General features: G+C 41.5%; 1 protein-coding gene across 1 annotated transcript; it reads right to left on the minus strand.

The window, feature by feature from the left end:
* On the minus strand, positions 1-27,899 carry TRPC4AP (transient receptor potential cation channel subfamily C member 4 associated protein). The gene is made up of 18 exons (XM_026862153.1): positions 27,750-27,899; positions 27,382-27,498; positions 24,362-24,419; positions 23,175-23,230; positions 21,759-21,887; positions 20,363-20,564; positions 18,156-18,344; positions 16,406-16,548; positions 12,084-12,215; positions 11,344-11,402; positions 8,925-9,026; positions 7,078-7,161; positions 6,646-6,736; positions 6,144-6,284; positions 4,486-4,594; positions 4,166-4,278; positions 3,700-3,906; positions 1-2,094 (listed from the first exon to the last, which is right to left on the minus strand). The coding sequence occupies exons 2-18, from the start codon at positions 27,475-27,477 to the stop codon at positions 1,957-1,959; spliced, it is 2,049 nt and encodes a 682-aa protein (XP_026717954.1). The 5' UTR covers positions 27,478-27,498; positions 27,750-27,899; the 3' UTR covers positions 1-1,956.
* Positions 27,900-27,957: the final 58 nt, after the last annotated feature.

A 27,957-nucleotide genomic window follows, 5' to 3' on the forward strand; every position in this document is an offset into this window, starting at 1 on the left:
ACTTAAAAGCCTTTTAATTTGAAGCATTTATTTTAAGTGTACATCTATTACAGTTAAGAAGAAGCAAAGATACACCAAAACCACAAATACCCAAGAACAAAAAAGTACAGATGAGAAAGAAATTAGCTCAGGAGAGGGAGGGGGCAGGGTGGGGGTGACCTGACGAAAAGAGTTGGAGCTGCCATAGCAAGGAGCTCCCTGACACAAGGGGTGCGACCAGGGTCACCTTCCTGGAGCCAGGCAGAGCCTGCCCAGAGGATTCAGCCCCCCAGGGAGGGACACAAGGGGCCCCAGGAGCTCCTGCAAGGCTCCAGGTTTATGCCCAAGCTCAGCAGCTCTGACCACCCTGCAAGCAAAGTACTGACTGCAAGTCTGTAGCAGGACAACGAAGTGTGAGATAAGCGAGAGAGGGGCGACTGTCAGAGAGCAAGTTCTGCCCCTGGGGCTGGAAGCCTTGTTCACTCACCCAGGCCCGGCACAGGGAGCCTCAGAGCGGGTTTCATTCTGCCAGCAACGATCAGAGACATAATGCTACAGCTCTGGGATATCCTTGCCAACCGGTCCTTTTCCAGAGCCTGGACAGAGCTGAAGTCAAGTCATCTCATCAAATAAGTTAAGAAAATTTTTAAAAAATTCAGATGCATGTTTCAAAGAAAACAAGTTTCTTTTAGCTGGAGCTGCAAGACGTGTATTTTTGACTTAAATGCAGTGGCTCAGGACTTCAGACTATATTTAATTCCTGGGAATCTGACTGTCTTCGAGCAACACAATGAACATGAGTGAGCAGGAAGGGCCTGTGCAGGTCTGGCAGTCAGGGCTGCCAAAACCTGATTCCACCTTTCCCAACATATTCTACAAAGTTACTTTCAACCAGGAGTGTTTATTCCCAGCATTTAACACATTCTGATTAAAATAGATCCAGGAAAAAAAAAAAAAAAAGACATCTCCAGTAAATATTGCACTTCAAGATTAATGTGTGTGTTGATATTAAGGACTGAAAGCAGAGACTGACATAAGACTTCCAGGCATAGCAGGTTAGCATGAAGAGCAGTGGTCCTGAAAAGGATTTTAAAACCAGATTAGTTACCCAAGAAGGGACAAGCCGCAAGTTTAAAAAATTAGTACATTTTAATGCTAGTGCTCTGTGAAAAAGCCAACCCCTGTTGCAATTCCACCACTGCTGAAATGTCTCTGTTCTCCGCAGCTTTGTAAAACGCCTTCAGATGGGAAGGATCTGCAGGAAAGACAGCAGGAACAGAGGTTCTCTCCTAATGCACAGACAGATTTAGTACCAAATGATCCAAAAGTAGATGGTAAAGAGGTGACTGGAGCTAGGGCTCTCAGGAATTAAAAGCACACGCACGCACACACACACACTCACACTCTAACCAACCCTAAACCCCTGATTCCAAACCCCAACAGAAGAGTTACACCTGAAGGGAGACATCGTGGTGGCTCTGCATGTGGCTGGTGTGTCGGGGTCCCAGTCAGACTGGCTCCTTGGACCTCACATTTGGAGGGCAATTTCTGTGCTTTTTGACTTGCTAATTCTGGTAGCCATGAGAGCGCGCCACAACTAAATTGGCACATACAGAGTATCCTCATCTGTCAGCAAAAAAAAATCTCTGACCAGCCACAGTGGACTGGGAGAGAGAAAACGAAGGAGGGGAAAAAAAAAACAAAAAGAGGCTGTTTTTTTCAGGTGATTATTTTTATCCCAGAACAACTGGAAGATGCATCCCTGAATGTGTTGCCCAGAGAGCTTTCAAAGTCTCATCCGTTAGAGATCAGAGATGGGGACCGGGAGGGGGCTGGGGTTTTGACAATGCAGTAACGCTCCACGGTTCCAAGCCACACACGCACACACACACACACACACTACACAGCGTATCCCTGAAAATCCACGGGCTGCGAGGTACCCTCCAAGCGCTGTCCATCAGAAGCCAGAGCGAAGAATTACTCCTCAGAAAAGTCTCTGTCAATGTCCATATATGCCTCATCAATGTAGCTAACTATGGCACAGGGGGACGTCCGGTCTGGACTGAGCAGTATAGATACAGTCTCTTTCCAGTAGGTAAAACTAATACATGAGCTCTGTGGGAAGAGATGGAGAGGCTGGTTAGTGCAGTCCACAGGCACTGACAGGCAGCAGAAGACACATCCCACTGTCTTTCAGTGGAGAACTGAAAGCTGCTTCCTATTCAGCCCGACCTCCCCAGCCACACAGTTTAACACCCGCTTCACTGTCCAGCCTGTCCTCCCCAGGGGGTGGATGCTGGAACAACTGCACCTTCTAGACAGAGGCTGCACCCCCAGCACCCATGGGAGAGCAGCACGGGGCGAACACCACCCCAGCACACCCGCCCGCACCAGCAGACAGGGCTGCCTGTGGCACCACACACACGCACAAGCCTAAATTTGTTCACTGTCCACTCCGAACACAAGCTGGGACATGCGGCGCCGCACATCAAGCCAATGCAGCAATAGCTCCCACTCCTAGGGCAGACACAAAGACTCCCTGCTCACATCCTTCCTGAATCATTCTCTCAAGGCCAAAAGGCCTCTCCAGCAGCCCTACACCCATCAGGCATTACCCAAAGCCTTTACACGCTGGACAACTATCTATTTCCACCCCACCAGTGGCCCGTGACAGAACCAGTACCACATGTGCGTGCACGGCAGGATGTGACCCTGAAACACAGCAATGGCCGAGAGCTTTGGTCTCAGCAACATCTCCCCTCCGCAGCCCAGCGTGCTGGGGACACCTCGAGCCCTGGCACGAACGCTGTGACACAGCTCCCGGGCGCTGCAGGCCCCGCACTATCCTGCTCAGCCCAGCATGGGCCCAAGCAGGACACATCCTGCGTCCTGCGAGAGAAGTGTTGCAATCTGCACTGTTCATGCAGCTCCTCCCTTCCATGCAGACTCCACCCATCACACTCCTCCTTTCTGGGGAACCCAAGCTCCTTATTTTAACTACTTCAAAGCATTAATGCTGCTCCTCTTCAGGCAGCTCATCTATAGCAGATGGCCTGCACTGCACTCGCGTCACAGACACGGGGCTGTGAGCTGCAGTGGACACACACACCACAGCAAAGCACTTCTCCGTGAACACATTAAAAACCTGTTAGTTTCCACCCAATCACTGAAAAGTCAAGGAAGAAACCTGCACAACCTCACTTCAGCCTTCTAAGGCATATACAGGGGAGTCTCCTCATCACAGCTCATTTCTTCCTCTTCTCAGGGCCATGACACACCAGCTCTGGGAGTGGAAACTTGCAGACTGCTTCCACAGGGCAGCTGCCTTCCAGCAGCTACACCAGATACTCTTCCTGCACTGTCATGCCAGGAAGAGAGGGGACAGTCTGGTTAAGGTGTTAACTAGTCTGAGAGCCAGATTCTATCCTGCCTCCACATCCCTGTGCAGGGCTGGCCATCTCGCTAGCCCCACCTCCCAAACCCAGCAGCACCAGCAAGCCCCACCTAAGGTCTTGTTTGCAGGGAAACCCAGCACCTTCCTGCCTGCAGAAGGGACCTGACAGGGTAGGATGGTGTGAAAAGCACTACAGAACATTACAACAGGGGGAACAACTTGCCCCCTTCTTTCCCTTCACCACCTCTCACTTCTCATTTTTGCTAGATGACTAGTAGACAGATATTGCTATGACCGATTCTTGCTATGGTAAAAGGTCAACATACATTTTCTAAGCAGGTGCTGTCTTTATCCTTGTTGAGGTAATGCTGTTGCCAGAATCGCAAGAGACTGTGGAAGTTGTTCAGGATGAAGCCTGGGTATTTTTCTGTATATTCCATCTGTTGCAAAGTGCGCAGATAAAAAGGTAGCTTTTCTTTCCTTCGGGCCAGCATTAGGATAACTAAACTTGTGTTCAAACAACTGACGTTTTCCTAAAAGCAAAAATGACACAGTAGGTCAAACAAAACAAAACCAAGCCAGAAAAAAACCCCACACACCAAAAAAACACTGGTTGTACACATGTCCTTACAAAACATGCTCAAGGTAAGCATGCAGAGGTGCTCCTACGTCTATCATGAAAGGAGGGACATGGGTTTCCTCAAGAGAAGCCAAGTTCCTCCCTGTTCCCAGCCCAGCTCATCACTACACAGTATCAGCAAGAAAACTGCGAGGTTACTGTCAGCTCTTTACCTGTGTAAGTGTCTGTACATGAATAATATTAATGAGACGGAAAAGAAAGGACATTCTCATGGACATCTGGGACATATATGATAGCAGGCGGCACTCTGACAGGACTTCTGCAACTGCAGCAAGAGGAAAAAGACAATCATCAGGTTCTTGAAGTTTGGACACATTGTTCCAAGCAATATGGCAATATGAACTAGTGCTCAGACTGTAGCAACAAACCTGCAGGGTGGCATACCTCTGTCTAAAACCCAAATTTTCAAAGCCCAAACTTAAAACAACCATTATCACTACTAAACACACACATCCCATTTCTTATTCTTTACCTTTAGCATCAGACTGATTCTCAAATCGGTCCAGGGACAGCGTAATGCAGCGAACAAGCATGTTTGAGTCAACCAATGAACTGTTGATCTGATTTAAAAATATCTGGAACTGAAGAGAAATAGTTTTTAGTGTTCATTAAAAAACAAAAAAATTCATCCTATATGAACACTCCTAGATGAGGTCTGGCAGAACAACACTTCATACCCTTCTCAGAATGCCTGTGGCCAAGAGGAGTACTGAACCAATTACTCTGTTGGCACAAGGGAAAGGGGTTGGTGAACCCAAGTAGGAAGAGTTATGAACAGGGTGTGGTGAGTAGGGCAACAGTAACTGTTCTCTAGATTGTCAACACTGAAAGAGTACAGTTCTTGAAGGTTATTGGAGAAACCACCCGAATTCTGAGCACAAGTGCCTAAGACGTGCACTTCACCAACATAAGGCTTACTGACATGGACATTTTTCCCTTCCCTTCAGGAAAGAGTTTAGTTCTGAATGCCAAAATCCTCTGGGTCATTATCTTTTTGTTATCTCTAACAAGAGGAGATAGACACTCCTGGGCCTGCCTCACCCAGCCCAAGCCAATACGGGCACTGAGCGCTGACCAAAGGATCCCTATAGCAAGTACCTTAACAACACTATGGAACAGGAACATGTCAAAGTCTTGGCACCACTAAAATCTCTCTTGAAGCTGTGTCACTTCCATGAGACAAAGATTTCATATACTACTTGTTTGGAAAGAGGGAGATGAGCGTGGCTGCTGGCCTCTGTAGTTCTTCCAGCTCTGTTTTCCTGTGCTTATTTTCTACAAGCAGACAGGGCTAGGGAGGAATACAGTAAAGGATTCATACAGAGGGAGAACTTTTTTTCAAGAGTTATACATCAATAAACAGGAAGCACACACAAAGTATAAAGAGAGATTCTCTAGAACGTGTGAGTTTAAATACATCTTTTTTTAAATGTATCTTTGCTTCTATTCTCCAAGGTCTGCCAGACCTAACAGCAATCAGAGAAAAACTACAGTAACATAAGCAAGAGTATGAGGTAATTCAAAACCTACCCAACAGATGATGTTATATGCACAAACTGCACAAGAGCATGAAACCAATTTGCATAGACTGCTGCCCATTCTTGATCTACACATGCAACTAAGTTTTATAGGTAATTACATCAGCCCTGACTTCTTACAATGTAAGTTCAAATAACATCAAAGTTAAGTTATGTCTTTTTGTAGTTTCAAATTGAGTATTTTAAAGTGATCTCCATGAAGAATTCACCCCCAGGCTCCAGTAAAAGACTTTCTGGAGCCTGTTTCAATGTCCACAACTATTGGCTTAACCCCAAACCCAGTGACTCCACACCACCATCTACCATCTTTGAGCCCTGACCTTAGACCCGCCTGATCATTTAACAGGGCAATGTTTTCTGAACAGCTCAGCACTCGCTGACTCAAACAGCTGGGAGCACTTCTGAAAACACCAGTGTACACAGCAACATACATGCTTGTGAATAGACTCTGGCAGCTCACTCCTTAGCGTTTCTTGGGCACCAAGCTCGACAATCATACCAAAATCAGCAAATGAATCTGAATTTTAATGCTACGTTTGGTTATAAAAGCATGTAATTTGACCCACTGGGGACAGCTTTTATAAATATTTACCTTTTCATCTGTGTTGATGTACTTGTTGAACCTCTTGAATGCATCAATATTGAATTTCATCAGTTCTCCCAAAAGGTCAAAGTAACTCTGAAGCACATCTCGTGATTTGCACTCACTATCAACAATGCAGTAGAGAATATGCTGGCACGGGAGGAAAACATGTTATTGCCACAGTTCAGCCCGAGCCAGCAGTACAGCACAGACTCTGATTTTATCACTATTTAAAACATTTATCTGCAGGCTTAGTTCTTAGATGACAGAACTAAAGACAATAATTCACATGAGTCTTCTGTTAAATTAACTTCCCAGTGATGTAGGCTATACAACTGGCCACCCTGCACCTGATTGCCACAAGAAGAATTCCCAAATAGTTTTCCAAAATCGCCCTATTCTCAGTGAATATCTCACACAATATTTTTACCCCCTTTTGAATTAATTACAGATAAATCTTTGATTGCTTTGGAGATACATTACAGAGGAAGCTTGACATATACTTCATTACCTCCAGGAGTCCTCTCTTTAGGAGGAACATCTGGTCTGCGTAGGAGGTGGTGCCTCGCAGAAAACTTTCAACTGCCCTTGCTTGCCAAAACCTGAGAAATAGAAGAAATGAGGATTTAATTCTGGAGCAAGGGAGGTATTTTTAATCACAGCTATAATTTAAATCAAATTTCCTAATCTGTTTCATTCCAAACTGAAGCTGGAGCCAGACCTGCTGATCCTGCAGATAATCACCAACTGTATGGGGTCCGAAGTCCAATGCAAGCTTCAACATTCTCCCTCACCTGCGCTGCCACTGCAGCCAAGTGCAACAAAGCCAGATCTTATCTCAGCTTATTATTTTCAAGCATTTACAACTGCTATGAGCTGTATGAAAACAAAACAACTTCCCAGTCAACTTAAAACAGCATGTTACAGTGCAAAGTGAACCCACCTGAAGGAGGATTCAGCTGGTTCCTTCTTCATGACCTGAAGCAGTCTGGTTAACAAACCTCTCTTCCCATCACAGACAAGACTCCTGGAGCACGTGTAGAAATTACAGCATGAGTGGAATGGCTGGCAAGCACTGTACCTTGTAGAACACCAAATCCAGTCTCTTCTCCAGAGTTTTTAATCCCAGTATTAAATATACAGTGCAAATATTCATTAACTTTTGTTACGAGTTCTACCAGTGGAAGAGTTCTCCTCACTGCCTCTAGTAAACTTCTACAATACCTGCAGCATGACTTAAGTAGTCATGACTTCAACACTAAAGAAAAATTATTCATTTTCTCTCAAAATCTGAATGATTTCAGAAACATCAATTCACATCTTGTAGGAATTAAGAGATTAGAATAAAAACCACATAGCACATTTGAATTTAGGAATGAAACACACACCTTTTTTGCTCAATAAATGTAAAGGAAGCTTCAGGTTCCGTTTTGGAGGTAGAGTACGGAAACCTAGATGCTACATGAGGTAACCTTCTGTATGTACTTGTGAAAGTACAGAGGCTGTAGAACTGCAATACTACTTCTATTAAATAGCATCTTCAGTGGAGCATCTGACTACAGTAAGCTTATGCAGAAGCAATGCCTTGATCTCATATATCCAGAAAAGCAACATGTAAACAAAATGCTAAGGGTGAAAAAACTCCTCTAAGTTTAGGAAAAAAACTGAGCAATGCTGCCTGCCTGGCTACACACCATCCCGCAGGGGTAGCGTGAGATGCTTCAATTGGGGCTCTTGTACCCCCAAAACACCCCAGCATGCATATTCAGCAGATGTACCTAGCATAATGGCTACATACTGTATCAGCACCTCTGCTGGGCAGCCGATAGCCAGCTCACAAAGCCCTTGTGGGAAGTGGTTTTCTTGCAGCATGATAGTCTGTTCTTACTAACACTCAGGAGAGATGAAAAAAGCTGTTTATACTCTTGAACCACTTCCTTTCAGTGTGCTCCCAAGAGGGTGAATTCTCCCCCCTAAATACTTACTCCTTTTCAAAGCCAGAAACGTACCTGTGCTTGAAAGGATCTGAGTAATACAGACACCATTTCTTCCCAATTAGGCACAGTGTTATGATAATAATGATAATCTAGAAATCCTCTTAGAGAGGTCCCTTTTGGAGCAAGGTAAATCTGCTCTGTGCAGACCAAGTCCCTGCTGATACTCTAGGATTATTCTGACAACTAAATTCTGCAAACAATATTTCACAGTGTGAAGTTTGTACATCAGAACAGTGTATTAAAGAGCTTATTAAATCAAAATAGTCAATCTAACAGATACTCGAATAACACTAGAGATTCTGTAAGTGGCTTAACATGTTAATCTAATTTAGCTTATTCTAGTTATTAGCTGCTCTTAAAATAAAGACTCCGAGCAGACACACTTAGATCTGTTTATGCAGACTGGAAATGGACATTACGTGTGTACAGACTGCTCCTGAATCTCAAAACTAAGATTATTAGTATGAGCAATTCATGCATTACAGGGATCCCAATTTACTCGCCAGGTCTGTCTGCAATGCCTGCAGTGAGAAAGGCAACATAAACAGGCAGACCTAACACATCATAATGAAGTCTTTTGCTTTGTAAAGAGTCTTACTCTGAGCACAAGCACACTTTAGATTTGCTAACGACCACGAATATTGTAGAAACCCAGACATGTCCCGCTGAAATACGTCGCTGAAATTAAAGCAAGCGTGGTGGACAGAAGGACCTCAAACAAAATGTGACATCCAACCTGAAATATAAGTGCTTGCAAAATGCTAGAAGCTGCTGACCTAAACCCCCTACTCACCTGTCTGTGTTGACAACTGCATCAACTTCAGGGATGTTGGCTTTATGAGAGATTGCACTCAGCTCATTAAGTTCTTGGCTGTTTAAAAGGAGATACTTGTTCCTAAAGCAAGATGGGGAGTAGGGGAGAAAAATATGATGCATTCAAGAGGCAGACAACGTGCAATTCCATGAAGAGTGAAGCCATGCGCCCATGAGGGCTGCAGGACAAGGCAACCAGCTTTCACCCCTCTGGTTCTTCACAGCCACACTCTACTCCTCTCCCCACCCCCCCCAGCACCAGCTGTGAGATGGTGGTTCTCTGCTGACCTGTTCAAGATCTTATGGTTTGTTTTGTAAATATTTGCTTCTGAATAACGTTGGTTTTCTAAAATTTCAGCAACATTTTGCTGAATTTCAGAAGATTTAAATAGCAATTTTTTTTCACAGCTTCCTACAGTTTTCCTCTGCCTTATAGTGACCATGCTCTTTGTCAGCAAAAATTCTCAGAAGGCAGAAACTGCAAAAAAAGTAGTCAATCCTCACAGTATTTCATTACTCTGAGCAAACTGTTTACTCTGGAAATAATTAAAAACTTAATGAAATGTAGAAAACAGGACAGGAATGGATATAAACCCAAGGAATTTTCATGAAATGCTTTATCAAGTACAGAATTTTTAATAATGAAAAACAATTAATTTATCTGTAAAGTAAATTAAATGCAGAACAAGTCTGACAAAGTAGAAATGTAGTCCAAAGGCTCCCTTTGACAGACCCCCTGCCCAGTGTCAGTGTGCTCCCTTAGTCCTCCAAAAAGCTCAGAATCAGATAGCAAAGATTTATTTTCAGGAAACCTAAGGGAACAGAGGATGCAGTGATGAGTGTGAGCATGTGCAAAGAGAGCCTGTTCATCAAAACACAGCAACTACACAGAAGACAAATTATTAGACCAGAAAGGTGATGTGGATGCCCTCTTGCTTCAAACACTATCTTCCAGATTTGTGCCCACTGAGGCTGTCATGTGAAGCTTCTTTTGATCTGGATCAACAGGTTTCTGTAATGAAAATAACTCCTCTCTCCATGCAATAAACAGCTCCACAAGTTTGGTTTATACATACTAATACTAACTTCAGTAAAACTGTTTAAGTACTTGCTCTCATTTTGTCCTCAGCTAACTCAGCTTATCTGTGATTTCATGGAAAGTTCATGTAACTATTTGTTTAAAAACCCTAACCAGATTCCACATGTTCCACTTGCTCAATTGTTACAGCTGAAAGCTGTTTTCTGTTTAAACAAGCCTGAGATCTTTGTAGTAGCCACTTAAGTAGGAACATCATCTAAAGAGATTTTATTGGAAAACTTGGCGTGACGCCTGGGCAAACAGTGTCTCACATGGAGGATTTACAATAGGTCAGCCTTCCCTTTATGTTTACAGCATGTCCAGCAGCTCCCTATTCTAAAGTTAATACTCCACAATCAAAGCAGCTGATACTTCCAATATGCATATCTAGCAGTGCCTACACAAAAAGATCACCCTGGCTGTAGGTACGACTAGCTAGGCAAGGAGTGCAACATGCCTCCAATGCAGATGTTTGTAAGGAACTGGACACCATCCTGCAGGACTGAATTAGAGCAACAGGACACTGACAGAATACAAGATATGATTCTACAAGTCAGAACAGAGCAAGTACCTCTGTATCTGCAGTACAGCATTAAAAAAAAACCCAAGCAAACTGCATCACCCCTCAGCTACTCCAGCAGAGTCAGGCTTTGTAAGTATGCCTTTTGAAGGCAAACAGAAGCCTTCTTCCCATCTCCAGCCTAGCTTCCCAATGGCTAGCTGACAGATAATTGTTCCCCTAACATTTTCCCCATACAGTTTAATCAGGTCTTCTCCACTACTGGCATTTAGACAGCAGTCATGTCTTCCCAGACTTTTTACAAAAGCAAAAGAGTCCTGATTAACCTTTTCAGAGGTACGCTGTCTTTCACTCTGATCTTCCAACAGGCTTTGTTTCATGCTTGTTCCACGCTGAATTAAATCTGAACATGTCCCCACAGGCTACATGAGCTCTTGTGAACACACTGGCTCACTACCAACTCTCAGGGAGAAGACAGATAAACAGCATCATGAAAGCTGCCTTCTTTCTTCAGCCAGAAAGTGTTAACTCACCATATAAATGTTTCAGTTTGTTTCAACATGAAGCAAAATGGGCTATTTTTAATAATCAACAGACATACTAAAACATGCCCACTGGAGAGCATATCCTTATCCTTTTCAGAGCAGGAGCTGAAAGGCACATGAATATCTGAATGGAGTTCTAGGACAGTACAAGGTTCCATTCCCATGGAGCCTGCACTGTGCCTGGGACACCTGCTGTAACTGCGACCAGGCAAACAACAGCGCTGAGCCACAATCTACCACAGCTTTTCATACTCACTCGTGGTGATCACTAAAGCTCTGAAGAAGCCTCAAGAACTGTATCTTTAAAGTAATGTCCTAAAAAGAGATAAGAAAGGTAAAAAAAACTTTCAGTATTTTTGGATATCATTGGTTACCAAGCTGACATGAAACAGATGAATTGAAAACCTATCCAAATCAAATCCGTTTGGCCAGCAGAGCCAGTGACTTGCATAAATGGAGAAAGCTACACTTTGCAGGCTTCCCAAAACAGAACAGAAGTGGAGACTGTCTCCAAGCCTATGCATGGTTAATAATTTCTTCTCACTGCAAAGGCAAAAAACCTCATCGATTTAGAACATCTAGGTCTGGGGAAAAAAAAAACCAAACTAAACAAAACACCCCCCCCCCCCAAAAAAAAACACCAAGCCACCCCAACCCTGATGGATCCATTTTTCCTTTTGTGCCTTTCCTTGCTAGACCCACTAGGTATCATTTCCTTAAGTTTTGGTTGTCTTCTACCTTTGGTCTCCAGGGACCAGAGAATTTACACTTCTCCCAGTTCCCGAACTAGGAGTGAGAGGAGAGGCTAAATTGCTCTCTGCTAAATTGCTAACATGAGCCAAAGATAAAGAATGAACTGAAAAAAAAAATTCATAAAAACCAGAATGCTATCACATCTCAATTAATTTATTATACAAGCATCCAGTTACTCAATAGAATTCCTCAGAATTATACAACAGGATAAAAATCCAATACAGAATTTTGAAAGTTACTTACTGGGCTACAATCACAGTTTTGATTGTGACCATGCAGAACAAGGGCTGATGCTGAGTGCTTTCTCCAGATCAGTTTATCAAACAAGTTATTGAGGCCAGGAATCAGTTTGAACTCTGCTATCATTTTATGAACCTGGAAAACAGAAACACATACTCATTTGCTGCAGCCTCAAATATGGATATAACATAGCGTGGTAAACAGATGGGCACAATTACATCATCCTCTGACAACAGAAAGGTGAATTTGTTTATCAAACAGCATGTGTTTGTGTAATATGCTCACTAACCATGGTGTATTGTTAGGGTAGTTTCCATCTGGTGGACATGGATAGAAAACAGACATTTTGGGAGAAAGCTGTTAGCCAGTATTTCAGTTAACCACTGTGCCTCTGGAAGCAGCTCTGGACATTGGGAGATCACTTACAGCACATAGAAAATGCATCTATATCCAACTTCAAGGTATCACAAAAAAAAAAAAAATTTGCTGCCCATCTCCCACTGGGTATCCTTTGCCTTTCCATTGCACACAGCTGAAGCTGAGGTAGTCCTCTGAAGACAACACAAACTACTGATACCAGTTTTGTTCAAGTGCCATAGGCAGGAGTTCTGAGCAAAGCAGACTCCAGCAGTAACACAACCACACTGCAGTTCAAGCACTGCTCCTTCCAGTTAAGGGCAAATTGAACTTCTTTAGAGAACGCTCAGTACAGAAGAAAATGTCAAATTACTCAGGTTTATTTATTAGTCTGCCTACCAAGCTAGGACACAGTACATCATGACGTTTGAAACAGATTATAGAGTTACTCATGTAAAAAAACTAATAATTTTGGTGTGAACAGCTGTTAAATACCTTCAATCCAAAGCTTTGATACTTTTGATAGAAGCAATTTGGAAGATGAGGAATAGGAGAAATACAAAGTGGGACTCTCATCAGCTGTAGGCTTACAACAAGCAGTATCCCTTGAGATGTGGTGCAAATGAAAGCCACACACAACTGGGGCTTCCCAACATGCTGTAAAAATTATGTTCCCAAAGCGGTCATAGACATTTCTTAAAATCAAGTCACCTAAACAATAACTTAGGTCATCCTTGAGATGCAGAATTATAATTACTATTATTTCAAGCAGATCACTCCATTTTGTTCTACTTCCTCACATACCTGAATGAATCAAACATATTTGAATCCAATGCTATTCTACAGGTTTTCATTATCATTCTTGTTTTCAGCATAGCTGATGGCCTTTTGCATTCCTCTTGGCTTTAGCCACCAACTTCCCCATCTATATGGAAATCATATTCCCACTGCTGGGCATCTCTGAATATTACACCAAGCAGCTCCTTCCCACCTCACCCATACTCCTGACAGATTGCAAAGCTTGGAGTCCTTCAATGTTCCCTTACTTTAAAATGCTTTCAGACACTTTGATCTAGTCACAAGCCTCCAACAAAAACAGCTCTGAGGAATCTCTCCAAACAAAGCACTCCCTGTAGTCCTCCCGTCCCTCAGTGGCCAGCATGGCACAAGCACAACAGGATGAAACCAAGCGTGCCAGCTGCCTGCCGGAGCCTCAGCCCCTCACTTAAAGAGAAGCTCTCTATGCTCATCCTTTTAACTTGTGGATCTGCTCCTTTCCATACAGAGCATAATCTGCTTATTCCAAATGACTCATCCCTAATTTCCAATGTGTTCAGTTTACTTTTAGCTTGCTTAACTCTAAATTCTCACCTGACAGACAGTTGCATGACAAAGCTCCTGAATCACAGTCATTGTCTTTGGATCACACTCTCTCCCAGACCCCAAACTCATCACAATTACTCAGCCTGCTCTATATTCAAACTCCTTTGACTTCTTCCTGATGCTGTCCAGCTTTACACGAATTGCTCTATTGCTTTCTTGCTACTAAAACTATTACGAGCTCCTGCCGCAGGCAGTTTGGCTCCCTGTAGAAGGAACAAGTAAATCAACTGATTGCCTTTCACAATACAGATATGCAAGAGAGCCTAGAAAAATATGTGAGGAGAGCAGTTTAGGGTGTGATCATCCCAACGCAGCAGCAGGTAGAGGCCAAATTGCTGCTAGCATGTCTGTCAACTTGTGCAAGTTAGCCAGCAGTCAAGTTTAAACCAAGGATTTAGAGTAAACATTCCGCAACAGGTTGAGTTTGTTAGGAAACTATCATGCTTCAAGCAAATGCCAGACCATTATGTTGTTTATCATAGTGGACTGAAGCAGGTTTGCAATGTCCTTTAGAAATTCTCTGCAAAATTATTCCAGTATAAAGCCAGTAGGACCTTTAGCTGCTCAGACTGGAAGACTGGTATCACAGATTCCATGCTTTTATTCCCTCACAGAAAAACAGATACCATCAAGCAGCTGCAATGCTTGCCAGCGAGAGTGCTATTGCACACTGACATTCCCTGCTTATTAGAGTAGAACAGCTCAGCTCTAGTTCTTAATCTGACTGCTGCTTAGGAAAGAGAATGGATTCGCATCTGTCACACAAGTCTTTGAAAACATTATGTAGATTAAAGAATGAAGGATATATCATGTGTTTCAAAGGCAGTGGATTTTACAGAAAGACGTAGCTCTGGACAAAAAGTGTTTAGGAATGAAGTAACTCAAATCTTTCAAGGATTCAATTCCAGTCCTGAATCAGCCCTGGAGAAGTGAAACTGCATGCTAGCTTTATCTTGAGGCAGCTTTCCTGTCTGCATGGGGCAGAAGTAGCAGAGGAAGTATAAAGAGTTGTTTTCCCAGAGAATTAAACAACAACAAAAAAACAAGCTAGCTTCAAAGCTAGTTATTTCAACAGCATATTTTCTACCTTGTCCCATTTGACAGTAACACCCTAGAACTGACCCAGGAAGGCAAGGGAAAAAGCACTGCCAGCTCCCTAACAGGTGGCAGCAGGATGAGTGCAAGCTGCAAATAGTTTCTGCAGTACCTATAAAACTGCATTCTTGTGGTGAAATCAGGCAGGGATGAATTATCTGACTTGATACAATGGAAAAAAAAAAAAAGTCCTCCTAAAAGATGCATGTTCTGGTAGTTACAGTTATGTCTTAGGCTTTTTTAAAATTTTGGTTTATGCCAAATAGAAACTGTACTTCTAAAAGGAATGAGAACAGGATTATGAATTTCTTACGGTAGCGATTGTGGTTTCTGCAAGAATGGTGAGTTTCCTCTTGTTACTACTATACAGAATTTTCTTTTCAATGCCAATCCCTGCTCAAATGAGGGAGACAAGTGACTCTGTAGGTTCAGAGTGAACAGGTTATGTTTGGACCATACTACAAATGCGCTTCTATTTTAAATTCAGATTAAGAGATTTAAGAGACTGTCTATGGCAAGTATTTGTGACTCCTATACAGTGGGAGGTTACTAGTAAAGAACAAGATACTCAAGATAAATGTGTTCAAGCAACAGCCCCCCAACACTGCTACTCTTGCCTAATACAACAGCCCTTCAACCAATTTGATCCTCCCAGTCTCTAGGGCATCCGAATGCCCCTGCTATTCCAAGCTGTTCTGCTGAGCTGAGCAGACTGCCAGTGTTGGAAACCTGTCAAAACTGCACCAATGGATTGCTTTTCTTTTCCCTTCACAATATGCTTTTGACCCATTTAAATCAAACTACAGCCAAGCTGCAGTGACTGGTTCTCCATAAGCCTATGTGAGGCAGGGAACAAATTATTTCTCATTTCAAAAGCAAGAAACACAAAAGGAACAGATGAGCGGGATTTCTAGGCAGTACCTAGTGCAGACAGCACTTAAGGGTATCCTCCCAGGTGAGTTTAACTACATGCTTACACTCAGCAGAGACATGGGAACCTACTGCAAAAATCACCCATTCATCACATACCCCATCCCCCGCGGGGATTTCCAAAAGTGAAAGCCGCCAGAGAAGGGGAAGGCCTGAAGAGGCTCCAACCAAGCAGGTCACCAAATGCACCAGGAGCAGGGGGAAGTCCTGGCTGAAGCACCCAGGTACACCCACACGCTTCCTCACACTGAGACAGGGCACCTCACCCAGGAGAGATCCTCCCACACCCATCCCGCACCAGAGCAGCAGCTCTGCAGAGACTGACCAGCCCTGACACTGGCCAGCACCACCTGTGACGAGCCCTGTCCCACAGCTCATTCTGGTTCTCAGCAATGAAAAACACTGCCTGGCTGTTTATGCAGCACTGCAATGATGTGATTTGCCCAGCTTTATGCCCTGAGCTTTGCCCTTCATGTTTCTGTGTCCATGACCTAATTAATGAGCACTTATGTTTAAAGAAACATCAATTTCTGCATGCGTGAGTGTTTACAAGTGCTTACCTGATTCCTTTGTCTCCCCATGAGCAGCACGCAGAGAACATACAACACCTCCAGTTTATACATAATCTCGTGCATGATCTTCATGGACTGTGGAAGCTGTGTTCGTGTAGAGGTGTTGGCCAATCCACTTTCATCTGAAGACTCTGAACGAGATGGTAAAGATGTGAGCCTGAGGCAGCTTCAGCAGGAAAGGATTTGTTACAGTTATTACTTTTATACTGAAACACTGCAGATGTAAGATCAGCACGTCTGCTTGAATCTTCTTCTCAAATAGTGATGTACAACAAATAACCAAGTTAAATGCTACAGAAGACAAAAAATATAGCTGGAACTTCAGAAAAGATAAAATTAGATTCATCTACCTAAAGTAAGTAGGATCACCTTTATGAATTCAAAACTATTGCAGTAAATGACATGGCAAAAAAACATAATAAAAGTAGGGGCGAGATTAACAAAAGCATTTACTATTAGTTTACTTTAATGTTATACCTCAGTACCAGTACTTAGGCCACAGTTACATAATTTTCATAGCCCCATCTAAATTTATACTGCTAAGAGCAGAAATAGGATACAACATGCCATGATTGCAAGTGGAAAAACAGCAGAAATCATGAGTGACATTGAGAAAGTAGGAACGCGGTGCAACTTGTAGGTTGCAGTTCAGAAAGGAATTAGCTCTCGACACAATACATAGCTAAGTGGTGAACTGCCCTGCCACAGGAGAGCACGAATGCTCTTTGAACACATGTGAAGAAACAGTAACTAGGCAAACACACAAAGGAAGGAAACCATCAAAGGCTAAGAAGCACAGACACCACCTCTGACTCAGAAGTCCCTAAGCCACAAGCACTGGAGACAGAGGCAGTATTCTGGGAAAGTACACCTAGGTTTGCTTGCTAACTGATGTTGTGGGTCAAGAGCTGTGACTGGGCACGTTTCACCACAGCAAAAATGGCCTTGCAAATTCTCTTCCAAAATACCAAGCATTCTCCAGTTTCCACCAAGTTGGTGTGTATAAAGGTATGTGCAAGATGCTGTTGATGCATTCACTTATTTCAGGTTTTTTTGTGTATTTTCAGAAGTTTTAACAATTAATTGCTACAAAACTAATGAAGCTGGGTAAGGAAGAAAGTTTTCCAAAGAAGCACAGAAGCAAAGATTTAGGTATTAAAAATCTGGGACAATTCTCATTATGTTACAGACTACATTGAGTTCTACAAGACATAATGTAATACTGAAGGATGAAGGAAGCGAACCAGGTGCTTGCTTCAAACCATTTTCCTAAGGTTGTATTAACACTTCCATATGGTCACCTGGAACACTTTTTTTTTTTTCCAATGGACTTACCTGATTTTGCTGGAACTAACTTTCCTTTTTAAAGAAGGGACAGCTTGCTTGAAATTAAGTATTTAGACCTAAAGCCATCAGCCTAAGTTTTAGAGCAAAATCCTGGTAGTCTTACCTCAGGTGTGTGTAGTTTTTGTCACTCTAGGGGTGATTAGTGCTGAGGATATACAACTTTACAGCATTATCTAGGTGTGCAAAGGGCACAGTTTGCTGTAGGACATTTCCTTTTGCTAACTTTAGCTCATGAAAAAAATGAGAACAAAACAGGAATCAGACCTAAATGCTGACATGCAAGAAACGGGGACTAGGTACTGCTTGAAAGGAAAAGCAGCATGTGGCAAACGCTGAAGAAAGTCAAGATATGCATCAGCTAATGGTGGCTAAAGGAATGCAATCCAGATACCTGTACTGCTCTGCTCCGCCTCTTCATTTGCCACTCTCATCAGTGCATCAAGTACTAGTGCATTGTCCAGCCAGGTGTACCATTCTTCCAACTCCTGGAGGAAGCTGGAAGTACCTGTTGTTTCAGACACCTTCCGTGTTGCCAGTTTGCACAATCGTTCAATGAAGCCTGGAATATTCAAAAGTGTAGCTGAAAAAGAAAAGTAATTTTATTACAATTTAAATTCACCAACACAGTCATCAAATCCTCTATATCACAAGGTACCAAAATATCTGCATTAGTAATACTGAAGAGTGCACAGAAACAAATTCCATCTGGTTAAAAAGATCCAAAGATGGAAGAAGTCGATGCACTCTCCTATTAAGGATTGGAAGAGAGTGTACGTACCCTAGGAATAATTCAATCAGTGTTAAACTGGTTTGTGTTGGACTTACACTGGAAAAAAATCAGTTCTACCCTACTCTAACTGCTTGTTTCTAGCCAATTCCCTTCTGCTGGCACTGCTATTTTCCAGTCCTCAGTGAGTCAGTATCAAGGAAGTGATCTAGCTGAAAATTAAGCAGGCAGAAATAAAGCAGCAGCCCTTGGAAGGGGCAGCTCCACCTCCCCTTTCCTCTGTGTGATGCTACCTCCTTTATTTTACCTCCTGTGGTGTCTTGTCTCATTGCAAACTGAACTAGCTCACTGCAGTAGCTGGGCAGAAAGCTGTTAGCTTTTTAAGTAGTAGTTTCCTGAACTGGTTCATCATGGAGAAAAACAGATGAGGAACACATTACAGCAGCCCAAGTTAGAGGGTTTTAATTGCTGTGGAACTGCACCCTTATTAACAGCAGTTCAAGAACAGAAGTCACTGATGCGCAAAATGACTGAGGAGGTGCTAGGAACTGTATTTTGTCCTAAAGTTTTCACAGAATAACTTCATTACAGGACCTGTTTATAGATACATGGCTAAGTCTTCACTTCACTACACACTTGCAGATGCAAGTAGAAAAGGACAAAGAATTTGGCCATGAACACTATGTGAAAGAGTTCTGAGATTCTGCCCACTGGTACCATCTCTAAAAGAACAATCTCCCTGATAAAATTTTTCACAATGGAGTATCCTTTACAGTCTTAGATACAGTCCCTAACTGTGCAAGCAAAAAATGATTTGCTTGGCTAAGTTCAGCTTTGCAGGGTCCAAGCTTATTCAGCTCAACTAATTTAAATTAAACTTTGTACCCACACCTACACATACATGTCCATTGCTCTTTACAAGCAAGCTCTGGCGATCACAGGGCAGAAGACAATACAACCCCCCTTTAAAATTTCTCAGCTTCTACATCCTGTAGTATTATGCTCTTCATCTCTCACTGAATGCTGTAGAGGTGGCAGCAGTTACACCACCACAGTGGAGCTTTGCTGTTCATGGCTAACAAAATCTTAGAAGATGGGAGAACCAGCTCCAAAATCCCCTTTTGCACTTCCCAAAATTGTTTGGCATGGGCCTATGCAAACATCTGCTTCAGAAACTCAGAAGACTTTCAGCACAGCAAGAGCTGAAAAAAGCAGATTCTACATTTGAGGGTATTTAAATCTCTCAAACTCATACTCATCCTTTTAGGCAAGACTCCTGCATCTGAGAAGTACTCAGCCAAAACAAGGAAACCTGCACTGTGTCCAACATTAAAAATTGAGATTAGATCCAGGGCTTTCCAAGGCTGGTGCTAATGGTGGGCAACACTATTAACATTAAACACACTTTCCTTGTTGATAAAGACAGACATCCGGCTCAAGACAATGTCAGACAAAAATCAGAGAAAGAACTCCTCTAACAGCAACGACACTGCACACGTGCAGTTTTAGTTCAGGAACTCATATCTTAAGGAGGACACCAAATTAGTCAGAGTTGTTAAAGGGAAGGCCATGGAAGTGACTGAGGGATAGAAAACAAACACTATTATTTTAAGCCACTCAGTTCAGAGAGGCTGAAGTGACAGAAATTAACTCACCTACTTACCACCACCATATGAAACCGAAAGCTACAAATTAAATTTCACTAACAGATTGTTTCCAGGAAACTCCTTGAGGAAAGTGAATAAAGAAAAATGCTTTGCAAGACAGAATGCTTACAATATCCTCTAGTAACCTAGGCTGCAGAGGTGACATTGAGAAGATAGAAACTTTAGTAGAGTTTCTTCTGTGTTTGGTCACAACATAACAATTACCTTGATTAATTTCAGCTCGAGAAGGACCCAAGTTTTTTTTCTGCTGGGCATTTTTGGCAAGAAGTGTGTGCTTGTCATCACTTCCTGTGTCAAGTTCAGAAATTGTGACAGCAAGGATCCTGCAGAAGTTCGCAAGCTGCTGCTGATCAAAACTGGACACAAGGCTTGCAAGATTGGGAATATCATCCAGTTGTATCATTTCCTGGAGGAGGCAACATCAACTGAGTAAGTTGCATGTGACATTCAGTAAGTGAACGCAGACACAGAAGGCTTCAGCTACAGAGCTCTTCCCTGGGGAGATGTGTGTCTTATTTCAACGTTAGTAAAAAAGGAGCAAGCAGGCAGTGACAAGTGAAGAGTCTGAAAACAGCTGTGATTTACAAGTGGTGTCACTTATCAATTCCAAAAGTGTAGATACCCATATTTTAAAGACTAAGTATTTTCATACAATCTGGGGGCATTTTAATTTAAAAAAAAAAACAAACCAAAACAAAACCCACAACCCAAACCACAAACACCACAACTTAATTTAACACACAAAGTATATTTACGTATTATAAAGTTATTATAAAATTTTGTTTTCCACTTCTGTATTTTCTATTAAACTCACAGATGATAATCAACTTCTAGATTGGTTTTCTCGGGGTTTTTTTATCAACAATCTTTATTATAAAAAGATGTTAGTTTTCAGCAAAAATCATTTATGCTCACATAAACTAAGCCTGTTTTCTATGTCAAAGTACACCACCCTCAACTTCACCCTAACAAAATCATAAGAAGTTACAGAACCCTGAACCTCTCCACAAAATGTACATAGAGACAATTTATTTTGAGTTTACCCAGGGTTACATCTCTAATATTTTATTTGCATCACATCAGGGTGCTAAGCTGCAATGATGCTGGAAAGCAAGTTCAGAAACCTACTTTGTGCAGATGACCTAAGTGCCCTGGTTCCCCCAGCCTGTAACTTCTCAGAGAGGTGACAAATCCCAAGGTAAGAGAGAAGCACAATAAGCCTTCCAGATGTCAGTAAGACTACTAAAACATTTGAAGTGTAATCAGAAGGCAAGGATGAAAAATGAATTTAAATGAGGTTCATCTTCTTTATTTGAAATACTGGTTGTACTTTGATGACAGCTAGGTACTCACCCCCCATCACCCTCTGCAAGCTATGCAAAAGCATTACGAGATGATACCACTTGCATAATTTGGCTTCTTTATGAAATGTGATTGAAGTTAATGCTCACTGTAAACAGCCAGGTTTCAATTAAGCTACAAGCAGTGGGAATGCTAGCTTAGACGATTATCAATCTTCAGCAGTTCTTCAAAGCAACAGCTGCCTTTCCTCTACTGGCCTGAGAAGCCAAACAAATAAAATTAAGAAACCAGTGATAACCTTTTTAACTCCCAGGATATCTTCAATGAGCGTTGCAGTTTGTAGGAATGTCTTTTTGTTTGTCATCAGTGTAAACAGGAACAACACAAAGTCATTTCTTTCCGCCAATCGCCTCGTGACTCCTTCCGTCTAGAAAGCAGCAGATGCACACACAGACCCAAAGTCAGAGCCCACCCTGAGAAGTTGTATGTTACAGGCACATGCAGGACAGATGATTTGTTATTCAATCAGCTATTCCTGAAACCAGAAAACATTGTGTTTACAGTGACCAAAACTAACTCCAGTCCTTGTTCGAAGTTATCATGACGCTTGCAAAAACTGCAGGCTCCAGGATGAGAGGCTTCATCTCAAGGCAACTATTTACTTGCCTGAATCAAAAGTAAACACTGCATGCCTGGAAATACGTCAGAGAGGCTTGTCCTTGCTTTCTCATACAAATTATAACCAGCTCCATTTTATGGTATGTAAATGCAATCCCCAGATTCCTCCTAAACTACCAGCATTGCTCACAGCTGGGCAGAGTCTGAGCAACAAGAATCAAGCATCAGCCTTAATGAACTTGGTGATGAATCCAAAAATCACGCTAAAGCATGAACTCAGGTTCATCACCAAGTTCATTCAGGCCAGCTTTCATGCTCTGATCATTAAAGACAGTTTTCATGCTCTGGTCTCTGCTGAGAGCATGACCGGTCTTTTCTGGAATTAAATGTAACTTAAAACTACATCCCCACTGCTTGCAAAGCTGTCTATTACATATGACTGACATTACCAGTGCTCACAGAACTAGACTAGCTTAGACACTTCCTGAATATTTACACGTAAACATAAGACCAGTTAATATCGCACACACATTTCTGTGATCCTGAACACTTCTCATTCAAGAGAGAGCAGTAATAATGAATTCAAACAGCAGCTAGTCTATAATTGCAAACTTGTTTCTTAACATATTATGCTATTCACAGCTTGCAAAAGTTCCATTCCATGTAGTTAAAGAAAAAAAAAAATCATGTAAGTCAAGAAAAAAAATGTTCCCTCTCTTCCCTCTCCCACGTGTACACATATACTTAATAGTGAGAACATGACCTATTAAGACTCAAACTCTTGAGATCAGGTTGATGTCTTTGGAAGAGCTCCAAGTCAGTAACCGTCTATTTTTTAAAACTTTCGTTAAACAGTGCTCCCTAGGTTATGACATAATAAAATGTGTGATTAAGTAAACGATCCTGAGGATGTTCCCTGCATGCATAATCTGAGGCATGTGCTTTTAGCTTCGGAATTTTAATGGCAAGGTTATTTCAAAAGGCCTTTAACCCAGCATCTTCCTTAACACTGATCTGCTGTCAACTGAACTGAACTAATATTCAGCACATGAAGGAGCTGCAGGATCAAACTTATTTCCCCAGCAGTTGTACTTACACATATACACGTGTTGTACAGTATGCTTAAACAGTCCTTGATGAGGTCATCGCTTACTGCAAAGGAGAAAACAGACATTCACTAGTTGTACCTTGCCAAGGAACACCAACGTCCACAGTAGTGACATGAACAGCTACAAGACAGGTGAGAATTTCAGGCTAACTGCTAGCTCAGATTATATATACAAATGCCTTGGAGGACAGAAGCCAGAGGAAGCAGTACTCTACCTGACCTGTTCACATACTTTCTTCCAAAACTACTATCAGTACTGCCTAGGTCCACAGACAGAGATGTACTTGTGGTCTAGTGCCATTCATAGGCACACACAAAAGAAAATGATAGGGGTGTAAACAGTATTTTAGGAAAAATATCATAGATCAAACTTGAAATTTGTCAGTATGAGAAAATGCTAAGACATGTACAGATCCAACTATTAAGCATGGGCAAAAAAATAAAGGACAGTTCATGCAGTTTTCTCCATACAGCATCAGGAATTCATAAGAAAGCTTTCCATCTGATTTACTCCAGTGTGTTAATATTTAAAATATGTTTTCAGCACAGACATATCACAGCTGACTCTAGCTCAAGTTCAAGTTACCACACCTTTGAGGTTCCCAGGCTGATGGGCATGGAGTGTACCATGACATTTCCTTTCCTCAGAAGGGTTCAGGGAACCAACAGAATCACCAACAGGAAAAATGAAAACACTAAACCAAAGCTGCTCCATCAGGAAAGCTGTACTGAAGCTACTGCACCTCATTGGCAAGTTCTCCTTATAGCAGTTTGGAAATTACTGGTCACTATGAGAAGGTCAGGAAAACAGCATACTATTCATTGTCTCACAATCTCTCTAACTCCTATTACGTTCTGGCTTATTACTAATAATTGTTAACTGTAGCTATAGTCATAGTAACAATTAAAGTTTCCAGTGACTGCAGATTTACTGCAGTGAGAGAAGTATGTAATGCTGAGTGCATGAATACTCCTGAGCTGTGCTTTGCAACAGGTGACTATCCTAAATCCCATCATGAACCAGTACTACAGAGAACAAAGAAACCAATGATTCATTTAGGAACAGAAAATTGCTGTTATGGAATGAGGGTAACAAAAAAATAGAATAATTTCTGTTTGAATAAGGACACAAGGCAAGAATGAAAAAAAAAAATATACAGCACCTATTTACTTACTTTTCTGTTTCTTTTTCTGTGTAATAAGAGTTGGTCTCATGAGAATTTCTACTAAAAGCTGTAACAACAAGATAAAGAATTAAGGGAAAAATCACTGAGATACAAATAACCAATTAATTTGTCAGTGACAAATCCAAACTTAGTCCTGTCTCTGCTGAAGTCAGAGGTGAATAATGGAAGCTCTACAGTCAAAACCCTACTGGTGCCAAAATTACATTGACAAAAAAACAGTGGTATCTACCCTGAAGAAATAAAAGTTGTGTAAAACAATCTCCCACTGGCAAGTTTTAAATTTGAGTTTGCAAAGAATGTAATTCCACATGCATCCAGATAACATCAAGGATGGCTATCACACATCTCCCAAAATAATGAATTTTTTTGCAGTAATACAGAGATGCAAATTTTGCAAAGGCTTTCCCTAAATCTTGCTGGGCTTCAAAACACATTTCAGGTCCAGACATAACAGAATTTAGTTGCTTCAGATTTTAATCTCACCAGCAAAGAGCAAGCCACTGCTCATGTACATGCACCTTGTATGTATACTTACATATACATTTACAGATACATAAAGTGTCTTGTTTCTATTTAAGGAATGCAACAGTCAGCTTTCCAATACTAGGACTACGGTTCTGATAGATCTAGAGTTGATCTTTAGGTGTTTTAACCTATACCACTGGTTAATTTTAAAACATTTATTTATCTAAAAATGAGTTAGCTGCTAGAAGGAACTGATCACTTCTGCAAGAAAGATTGCAAAAAGCCCTTAGTTTTGCAATTCAGTTTAAAATTGTTCAGAGCAACACAGACATCACCCTGTCAAATCACGCCAACTGACAATACACTTACATTGTACAACTCGCTCTGTTTGTCCCAGCTTTACCCTTCCTTTAATAAACTACCTACCCCAGACACAGAGGAAAACATCTGATAGCTCTAGAGGCACTGCCTACATTTTAAGCGCTGACAAATAAATAAATAAATAGGCAACTTTAAAGAGGAATACATGTTTTTCAGCAATATTTGTAATAGTAGGTGTAGCATCAATAGGGTAGAGAAAAATGGCTGCAGCAGTAATGTAATGCTCTTATTAATGGCTTACGTTTTAGGAGTAGAAATGCACACCTCAAGGTTTGGTACCAGAGATAAGTATCCAAAGATATCCCTATGTACTTGGGATGCAGGCCACCTGCTCTTCTCCTGGGAAAGAACACCCACTGCAACAGGTCTGTCTCTTAAGGGTGGCCACAGCCATGATCACTCCTGCCTTGCCACAGAGTGGATCTTTTCAGCTACTATTTATTTTTCCTGGTCAATACTGTAACCCACCATGTATTTATCACCTTATTCTTGTAGAACTGGTATGCTCCTCACATACACTCCAGGGACTGGACTGCAGTGGTGTGAGACACTCCTTGGAGAGGGCTTTCTTCAGCCATCCTACTGAAACTGCAACAGTATGCAGCAAGAAGCGCAAAAGTCCAATGGCAGAAAGAGAATAGGTAAGAGGGTGCCTCACCAGAGGCAGAGGGAGCAGAAAGGGAGTTATGAGATCTTATTTCTTGGAATGGGGTTGCATTCAAGTCCAAAGTCCACGAGGCTCATGTATCAGTTCATGTGTTTGTACTCTTGGGTAATATTTTACATGTTTTCATAAACAGGGAGAAGACACAAATGTGCTTTTGTTCTTCCTTGACGTAAAGGCTGTTAGAATCCAAAAATATTTTAAGGAATATACTATCACACGTTATAGCATACAGAGTACACTGCAAATTTAGTGTCCTTCAAAGTTACTCATGCTTCACAGTTCAAAATACTGCAACACAGAATCAGCACATGGCATACACAGAACCCTCAGATTAGACTACTTCCCTTTCAAGTCCTAGAGTAGGATTTTCAAAAACACGTAACACTGGCTCCTACCACTGTATTTAACCACATTAAAGCCCACTTGTATCAGCCAAATCTCTGGCCATAGTACCAGGTAATTACAGTGTATCTGATATTTACCATCTCCAGCCCAAGAAAAACAAAACACCCAACCAATCCAGAAAGAAAAAAAGAGCCCAAACCCCAACACATACTTATTCTGTACATTCTTACTTTAAAAGAGCTTCTACAGGAAGTATCAGTACTTCCCTTTATAAACAAGGGAAATTTAGAACATTTTCATACAATGTTCTAAATTGCTTGGGTAGCTGAATACTTTTGTCCTCAGTTGACAGGATACCAGCAACTAAACCAGTGCTAATTTCAAACCAACATAACCTAAATAAAAGTTTTACTTAAGTAAAGGCATGCTAAGTGTAACAAGAGAGAAACAGCAAAGACACTGTTTAGTCAGACTGGGAAAAAAAAAAAAAAGAAGGAAGAAAGTGTCAATTAGTTCACTGGAAAATACAAATCATACATTTTGAATGAAAGCGAAGATCCCAGAGTTTGTCAGCATAAAATTGAGCAAACCTTGGTATTTGTGTAATGTAGAATTAAAACAAATACATAAATTGCCAGAATGTCTACAGAAACCTTGCAGTTATGTTTAATAACTTTTCCATAATTTCCACTTTTCCATTGCATGCCAGCAATAAACAGACAACCTGCATAAGAGAGTGCCCTAATGTACTTAAAACCAGCCAAATATCCTTCAGTGCTAAGTGAAATTCTCAGTGCTCTAGTACCAACTGTAGTATTTAATCTCACAACTAGAAGTAGTTTGAATCGTTTTTCACCGCAAACCTAGAGGTCTCACCTTTCTTGAAGTTAAAAACAGACTGCCTGAAGAAACAGCCAAGTCTTCTATATCATAAAAGTAAACGCACCTCACTTTTGATGATGTAATACCTTGGAAAATACACCCTTTTCACATTTTGATGGACAGAAACAGGCACAACTCTAAAGCTTAACATCAAATTCTGTAGCTTGCATTCGGAAGCTTCAAAGATCTCAAAGACCTCATTTACATATTTCTCAGTGGTATGACTATCATGCAGAAATATTTGATATGGTTCAAAAAACACACTTACATCAACTCCTCCAAATAAGTCAAATGTGTATGTATTTGGGAAAGTAGACTCTTGAGCAGCTTTTCTATCTTCTGTAACAAATGCCATGGCTTCCATTGAAAGAAGTGGAGAAATTTCCTGCATGCAGTCAAAAAAAAAAGTTTCAAAAAGAAAACTGTTCATCAGTATAAACACAATTGTCTCCAACTATCTGTGTGATCTACTGACTAATCAATTACATGCATTCCCAGCTCTTATCTACCAGCCAATTCACAGATACTATCATGCAAACAGTTTTAAAATTCAGGTAGAATATGATCACAGTAGACTTTAAAGAAAGCAACAACAAAATAACACCTAGCTCTCAGGAAGAACAGTGTAGACAGTACCTTTAAGATGCTTTGGCACTGGGAGAAATCACTGTTTGGGTGGCTATGTTCATACAGCTTTTGCAACAGTAAGGGAATCCCATTCCATTTTGCTTGTTTATCTCTTTCCTTTAACAAGGCCTCTGTGATCTGCAACACAGAAGAACGTCCAATGCTTTATGACCAGGAAAACAACCTTATCACCTCCCAAAATATCAGTGTCAGAATA

Source organism: Athene cunicularia (assembly GCF_003259725.1).
Source record: "Athene cunicularia isolate RWA chromosome 20 unlocalized genomic scaffold, athCun1 chr20_part1, whole genome shotgun sequence".
NCBI lineage: Eukaryota > Metazoa > Chordata > Aves > Strigiformes > Strigidae > Athene > Athene cunicularia.

Coding starts and splice junctions, on each gene's coding strand:
- TRPC4AP (XM_026862153.1), bottom strand. CDS start 27,477: ATGGAAGCCATGGCATTTGTTACAGAAGATAGAAAAGCTGCTCAAGAG. Junction 18,345..20,362: donor TCGAGCTGAAATTAATCAAG/GTAATTGTTATG, acceptor TTTCTTTTTCAG/CTACACTTTTGAATATTCCA. Junction 4,279..4,485: donor GAATCAGTCTGATGCTAAAG/GTAAAGAATAAG, acceptor CTCTTGCTGCAG/TTGCAGAAGTCCTGTCAGAG.